This window comes from Hordeum vulgare, chromosome 3H (genome assembly GCF_904849725.1).
Source record: "Hordeum vulgare subsp. vulgare chromosome 3H, MorexV3_pseudomolecules_assembly, whole genome shotgun sequence".
Lineage (NCBI taxonomy): Eukaryota > Viridiplantae > Streptophyta > Magnoliopsida > Poales > Poaceae > Hordeum > Hordeum vulgare.
Genome location: NC_058520.1, coordinates 555,924,859 through 555,932,630, shown reverse-complemented (window position 1 = coordinate 555,932,630; position 7,772 = coordinate 555,924,859). Strand labels below are relative to the sequence as shown.

The 7,772-nt window shown below is 43.2% G+C and overlaps 2 protein-coding genes across 3 annotated transcripts; one reads left to right on the top strand and one right to left on the bottom strand.

The window, feature by feature from the left end:
* The first annotated feature begins 1,396 nt into the window (after nt 1-1,396).
* On the top strand, nt 1,397-2,221 carry LOC123445004 (skin secretory protein xP2-like). Its single transcript, XM_045121918.1, has one exon. It carries the CDS (start codon nt 1,442-1,444, stop codon nt 1,961-1,963), a length of 522 nt encoding a protein of 173 aa, XP_044977853.1. The 5' UTR covers nt 1,397-1,441; the 3' UTR covers nt 1,964-2,221.
* An 82-nt stretch (nt 2,222-2,303) lies between these two features.
* LOC123445003 (degreening-related gene dee76 protein-like) lies at nt 2,304-7,072 on the bottom strand. Of its 2 annotated transcripts, none has more exons than XM_045121915.1 (11): nt 6,865-7,072; nt 6,266-6,430; nt 6,060-6,178; nt 5,676-5,750; nt 5,003-5,096; nt 4,858-4,917; nt 4,305-4,370; nt 4,127-4,225; nt 2,858-2,902; nt 2,663-2,765; nt 2,304-2,488 (listed from the first exon to the last, which is right to left on the bottom strand). In XM_045121915.1, the coding sequence occupies exons 1-11, from the start codon at nt 6,979-6,981 to the stop codon at nt 2,430-2,432; spliced, it is 1,002 nt and encodes a 333-aa protein (XP_044977850.1). In that variant the 5' UTR covers nt 6,982-7,072; the 3' UTR covers nt 2,304-2,429. The 2 variants fall into 2 exon arrangements, with proteins under 2 accessions (XP_044977850.1, XP_044977851.1); XM_045121916.1 differs by having other exon boundaries at nt 6,060-6,133.
* Between the last annotated feature and the right edge of the window lie 700 nt (nt 7,073-7,772).

Here is a 7,772-nt window from a genome sequence, read left to right as displayed (position 1 = left end):
AGCTCGCATCGGCGGGACAGACGACGGAGGCGCACGCAGCTACGTACGCTCTGGAACACGACGTTCCTGTGGGCCGGCCCTACGCCTACGTTGGTTGACCTCACTGGCCCCGACGTCGACGACGACGCCGCCTAGGATTGCCTCGTAGTTTAGTTTTTTTATTTTTAATTAATGTAATATGGGCGTGTGGACTCTCGTCAGCCTTCGTGGACGGATTTTAATCTTTAATGAATGCTTGTTTATATATTTTCGAAAATGCTATATTTTTTCCACGCGCTGGCAGAAATGGTCGGGCCTGCGTTGGGCGCATGCGCCGACCCAAACGCCAAAGCGGACATTGGTGTCCGTCGGGCCGACCCAAACGGACGAAAAGCAAACAAAATCGCCGTCCGTTTGTGTCAGCCCGTTGGAGTTGCTCTTATATCACTAGATGGAGCTCCGGGCGCCACATTGTGGGTGGGAAACCTAGGGCCCACATCCAGCACTACAAGAGTGCATTCATGTACACCCGCATCGCCACCGTGTACCACAATACCACATGTCTCGTCATGGGAGCACGCAGTCAGTGGTGGGGACGCCACGCTGATCATAGGGAGTCGATCTTGAAAACAATCAAAATGGCAAGGGAACGAAACAATGTCTCCGATATCAATAGACTCCCTAACGCTGACAGATTGAGCGACTACTGTACTCCCTCTAGGGTTGAGGAGAACAAGGCGGAGCGCGTCTCGTTGGAGGAGGAGCTCACCTTCGGTGAATGTAACGAGAGCATGCATGATGAAGAGGCTTGCGTACGCCACCCGCGAGCGCACATCGCAAGCTACATCGTTTATCTTTATGAAGATAATAAGTGACTTAAAAATGAATGACTTAAAAATGATTCAACTTTGCACTAACTTTAGTACAATGTTGAGCTTATTTTGGGACGGAGGAAGTAGTACATAGCTTCATTTAAAAACTAGCAAAATTTAGTGTGTATCCACAACACTAGTAAGGACCGTCCACCTGCGCTGCAAAGCGGGCCTTTTCATTTACTTCTTCCGTTCTGAAATATAAGACCTTGTAGAGATTTTACTGTAAACTACATACGAATCTATATAGACATATTGTAAAGTATAAATTCACTCATTTTATTTCTATGTATTAGTTCGTAGTGAAATCTCTAACATGTCTTATATTTAAAAATGGAAGAGATAATAGTGTATATGTAAAAGTGACTTCTAATATTCCCGAGGAATATGATACCGTCTCTCGTCGGCTCATATGTCGAGTTCGTGCGCGGAGCATCTGATCTGACGGAAAGCGAAGGAAGATGTAGCGAAATGCGTTCCCATTCCTTTCACTTCACCAGGACGCTGAGTATATGTCATCTGCCTATATATAAAAGCACAGTTCTTTCTCCACTTTGCTGCATCCGGAGTTTGTCCTTCGTGCAGCAGTGATGCAGATGAACAACAAGGAGCCGGCCGCCGACGGCAAGCCGCCGACCACCATCTGTAGCAGGATTCAGAGAGCCTTCCACGCCCGACCGGTCTTCGGGCCTCTTCGCCGCCTCACGGGCCAACCCCACGACGGCGGAGCTGCCCCTACCGGGGTACCAGGGGGAGCGCCGCCACCGATTGTGTTGCCGGCGCGTGCACCGGCGCCATCTCCAGCAGGCAAAGCTCCCGCACCTACGGCCGCACCGGTGATCCTGCCCGCGGCGCCACAGAAACCGGCTGCTGCCAAGGGAGGTGACAAGCATGGCCAGGTCCACGGAAGCACTCCTACCGTCACGGCAACCACGAGCAAGGTTGCGGAGAAGGCGGCAGGGGGAATTCCGGTACCGGTGCCACCTCCGGCAGTCATGGCTGGAAAGCCGTCAGCGGACGCCAAGGCTGAGGCTGGGGACAAAGCGCAGCAGACGAAGGGGAAGATCAGGGTGAGCTCCAGGGTCCGCAAGGCCTTAGCCTCATCCAAGTAGAGGGATGATCAACTGGATCGCCAGGGTGCGCGCCAAGGACGGAACTAGCTGAATCACGCACCTCCAAAGCCTTTCTCTGTTACCACTGTACTGCTTTTTATTTACCGATTTTGAGCTAGGCTCTCCGTTGTGCTGTGACTTCAGATTTTCTTTCTTGTTGATGGATTATCAGTTGAGAAATCACCACGAGGGGAAGTCACAGAAACTGGGCCAGACTGTACCGGCAATAATATTCTTGGCTCGAGTTTGTTGATGCTACACATCACGTATATCTATTTATTTTGCAACTCAAAAAAAAGTATCTTATTATTGCGCTTTTATTATACTATCCTTCGCCCAACTGCAATGTCCTCCAAATCGACGCAGCTCTTGGAAGTTTACAGGGTGTTGGTTCTGAACTTTTGGTAGGTTGGTTCTGAACTTCTGATAGGCAAAACAAGTCAGAACTTCTGATAGCTGATCGGCATTACAAATTCTCGATTTTCTGAATGATCATGTCTCTCTCCTCGTCAAGTTCATCTTCGCCTGTAAAATGGAACCATAAAAAAAATTACGTACACGAGTTTTTGTGTTGGTTGACATCATGGCTTCAAGTCTGAACTCAAATCAACCACAAGCGGTTTCCTGGCTACTTATCGTTCTTTTTCAATTTCAAGCTGGTCTATGGTGGGTTCTAAGATGGGAACTTCACAAAACTACCTTTACTTGCAGGAAGACCGTGGAGTAGTTTCAACAATTCTCTGCGATTATCTCGCAAAGCTTCAATAATACCACGAGGCTTGTTTGGATTGGCAACAAACACCTAATTCGGCACAGGGAAATGGACCAACAAAAATTGTTAGAAAGAATTTGTTTGACGGGGAAATACCATGTACGTGCACTTAAAGATGGTACCTTAAAAACGTGGAAGGCACATATTCTGATGTTTTTGCTTGAATCCTACAAAAGATGCCGGTTAGTAGTAACACTCCTACAAATAGACAGGACCTGTAGACTCATGATATTTAATAATATTTGTGGAGAAATGGAGAATCTTTTCACGCAAAAAAACACTCCCTCCGTCCTAAAATAAGTGTCTTAAGCTTAGTACAATTTTGTACTAGAGCTAGTACAAAGTTAAGACAGTTATTTTGGGACGGAGGGAGTATGTACTTAATCAACGTTAAGAAAAATTGCAAGTTTGTATTTCTCATAAATGAATCCTTTCAGATGTATATTCACGTCTGAACTTCCAGAGAACTGTTGGAACCTTTGGATAAAAGATAAGAGTGTTCAAGACAGTAATTCTTTTTTCTTTTTTGGACAGAACCTCGTCAAGAGGGCAGGGAGCTATTGCACACTCATATAGAAAGACAGGCCCAGTTCAAAAGAGTAATATAATGCTTGAGTATTCACACAATGATTGACATTCACTTAGCAGCCTATAAATACTTATCAAGCAGTTACTCTCTGTAGTTTAACCTATGTAGCCACCAAAAAAACTTGTATAGATGCCTCCCTTACTGTTCTACGCTCAAAATGTATAGTTCTATACAGGTTAAAAGTCATTTATGCGCGTCTTCGAGCATTCTAAACTGCTAGGTCCTGGAGCTCTTCACCTGATCAAGCAGGACCTTCTCCTTCTCCAGCCCACTACCTCCGTTCATTGGCTATCTGACTCTGAGAATGAACCACCCCCTAGGCCTGATTAGTGGGTTAATACTCATGCTTCAGGTTGCGTTGTGGGCTGCCATAGGCCTTTCGACTTGTAATGCTAACTCTGTAAGGCTCTCTTTTAAATTATAGGCAGATCACTGCCAGTTCCTCAAAAATAATAAACGTTGCCTACCTTTTATATTTTAAGTTCATGGTGGAATAACAACTACCAACTAATGAATGGAATAACAACTACTGAAATGGAATCAAAATAATATTACAATCTATTAATTTTACATAATATCCATAAGAAAAATCATGTTAGTGAGGCTTTTATATACAAACTTAACAAGACACAGAGTAGTGAATAACCAAAATAAGCTACTCCCTCCAATCCATATTAATTACCGCTGATTTAGTGAAGTTGTACTAAATCAGTGACAATTAATATGGATCGGAGAGAGTATCTCATTGTCGCATAATTCCCAGATGAACAGTAAAGTATATGCTATAACTGAAAACTGATACCTTCAGTAGACCAATCATAATATTTAGGAAACGAACTTCCTGAATGTATCGCTTCATTATTTTAGAGTTTGAAGCCTCCAATAGAAATTCTGAAAGGAACTGAAAATACAGACACCAATATTAGTTTATTTTCCAAGTGAATGAGATGATTAGCTAGAGCATCTGAACATAGTCTGACCTTCACCGACTGACGCCTTGTTACATAATTACTTGATGTTAAGATCCTTGTGTAGCGTTCGAAGAACTGAACAAAATATGTTACAGTGTTAGTGACAAGAGGAATGTAACTATCCATTATGTTAGACTGTTAGTGATCTGGTTCAGCTATTGTTAAGCATTTTGATCCATTATGTTAGACAGTTAGCGACTGTGATGGAGCTACGTTCGGGTGCAAACATTTGTGAGGAAAATATTTTTTGGGGGGAGGGTGTGGGAGGTGTTCGCGGGCATTCACATTTCGTCTTCCCCACCCACCCATGCGTCGGGAGGTTCTTGCGTACCTCTGCCACTGGGTAGTGATCTGGCTCAGATTTTGCTGAGCAGTTCAAGTATTTGTGCAGGCATTAGGGCAAGCAACAATAAAATGCAAATCTTTAAGAGTATCACAAAAGCAGAAGGCAGAGTCAGGGAGGTAATGACCCAGCAATGATGGCGTACAAAAATATGAACTCAACAATAAGAAATGCTGTGTCATTTTGATCGCACAGAATTTTTCAGAAAAAGAGAGTGACCTGCTCGTAGTGGGAGCTCAAGAACACAGACACAACAGTTTCATGTTTGGTAAGCAAATCCTGCAAACATCTTGTCAAGAACGACCATTCAATATGTGATAAAGAGTAAATTTACACAAAGGTAGGTCTCAAAATTTGGATTTACCTTGAAGGTGCTTAGAGCATCAGAAGCAATGTCGAAGTTCGGCAGCTCAACATACTCGAAAAACAGCTCAAAGCTATCAGATTCCAAGATATATCTGAAAGGGCGCTACAAATCAAATATATGCAAAATTAATGAAACTAAGTTAATTTAACTAGTTATCAAACTATTTCTATTTCAGAATATGTTGTGCTATTATGGTTAATAACCACTTCATCAGAGATGAACAAAAAGATTCACCGATGATACTTATGTGGTTAGGTAAATGTGAGGGACAAAGCTGTTTCGAAGACTAAGTGGATAACAACTTAATGTTGTGGTGAAGAAACAAGGACATGTCTGATAGATATTGAATTTGAATTAGTAAATTTAATTAAAGTATTTTACAAAAACAACAGAAGAAAGGTGCGATAATGCATCCAGGGCAAGCAGCTTTGTGGCTGTTAAGCCTTGTTTTCGTAGTAAATGCTATTGAATGCAATCAATTTTATGCACATAATCATACATAGCCAATGATTCCTAGCATGGGAAAATTAAATACGCATCAATTTTGTAAGCGGGCGTCTTGTGCTACATTTAGGTCAGCACAGATTTACTAAGAAAAAGTTAGGTACATATATCATTGCAGTCCCAAACAAAATAATGTCCTAAGTAGATGAAAAGTTTGAAGCCTTACTTTGCAAGGGTTGGATGTTTTACGCATTCTCTCACCATAATACCACAGTTCTGTGCAAGGTCCGACTTCTTGTAGCTGTTGCAAGAGTTAACCAATCAAGCTTACAAAGATACGGTGTATACCAAGCAAGTGTTACTAGAAAGCTGTCACAGAAGATTTAAATCATGGCCTCCAAGGCTTCAAGTGCAAGACCCTTTGGCAAGTGGCAATAATAGAAGTCCATATTAATGATACGGAAAATCAGGTAAAAGAAATAATGGAAAGGAAAAGCAATTTGATATACATGCAAACAGGGGATATCTTGTAAACTATCTATGCAATCATGATATTATCATTCATGTTAACTCTTCCAACTGCAATTAACTGGAGAACTAGATGACTTACCAACCAACTAGGAAATCTAAAAGCTCCGTGTGATCTTCGATATACTTCACACAGCAATAATTCTCATCAACTTTCTGCCCAAGCAAAATGCACCAGCAAATAACCAAATCTTTTCTTACCTGTTTGGCAGAGCTAGGGAGTTCGGTACTAGAGTGATAGATGAAAAAAAAACAGAGATAAACATATTTAGTTGATAAACGACATACTCCCCAACCCAAGGAAGGCAGATTCTGAACAAAGAGGGAAAGCACGCCCTCCTTGCAAATTTCAAGTGCTATCTGGAGAACTTGCTCTTGATTTGCTCCTGCTTCTCCATCACCAGTGAGCACTTTCCGCAAGGAGGAGATGTTTTTCTCAACCTCTTCGAGAGCCTAAGAAGATGGACAAATTAGGAGTCATCTGTACATCATAGTGAAATCTCTAAAAATACAAATATTTAGGAACGGGGGGAGTATATGACTTGTCTCACTATAACACGACATGACCAAAAAGTGCAAACATCATCATCATGCATTATTATGATATAGAGGTTGCAGCTTTCCACGGCAGTGAAGAATACAAACTGAGAGTAGAGACAATATGATCATGCACACAGAATTACACAAACCCCTAAAGACTCTCCCTGAAACATGCTTTTCCTTCCGACCAATTTCACCAATTGATGCAAACCTTCTTTCGATCGTAACCTTCTACTCTCAGTTGCGTGATCCAAGAATAAATGGAGCAGGCACGCACGAATGGACTCCGGCCTCATCCGGGCAAGATTATTATAAGAGGCAGCGGAGCTAGGAAAGGAGATTATTACCCCGGCGCCGGTCTTGGTGGGGAGGGGGAGGGGGAGGAAGGAGTCCTTGATGCAGAGGACCACCTCCTCCGGCGTCGACGGCTGCAGCCGCGACGCCATCCGGGAGAAGAATGACATCTCCTGTAGCTCTGTCGTCGCCTCGCCGGCACCGGAACGGAATGTCGCTGTATCTGTCGCGGGATCGGGCGATTGCGGTGGTCCTTCCTTGGCAGCGCGTAGCTTTTGCGTTTTAAACCTCTTTCTTTCTCAAACTTCGTATATACTCCCTCCGAATATAAATATAAGTCTTTTTAGACATTTCAATAGGGAAAAAGCTAACGCTCTACCGGCTGATCGCGCGGAGAGCTCCGCCACCCACACAGCCGTTGGATCGCTTGATCCATGCTTGATCAGGCACGTTCTTTTGCATAGTCTGTTATTTCTCTTGTTGTTTCTGCAACACGGCCACTGTTGCAGAAAGAGAAAGGAATTATTTTTTGCAACGAAGCGATTGTTTCAGAAACTCAAGCGTTGTTTCAGAAATTACCAAGTGCCCAGTCGAAACCCGTGCATAGAAAAAAAAACTGCAACTAAGTGATTGTTTCAGAAACTCGAGCGTTGTCTCAGGAATTATGGGTGATCAGCCGAAGCGCGCGCGAAGAAAAAAACCCTGCAACAAAGCGATTGTTTCAGAAACTCGAGCGTCGTTTCAGGAATTATTGGATGCTCGGATGAAGCCCCGCGTGCAGATCGGCTGGATGGAGATAATCAAACGGCTGTAAAAGTGACGGATCATTGGAAATAATCCGTCGGTGGACGCGTAGCGTTGCCCTTTCAATAGGGGACTACATACAAAGTAAAAGGAATGAATCTATACCCTAAACTATGCCTATATACATCCATATGTAGTCCAACAGTGGAATATCTAA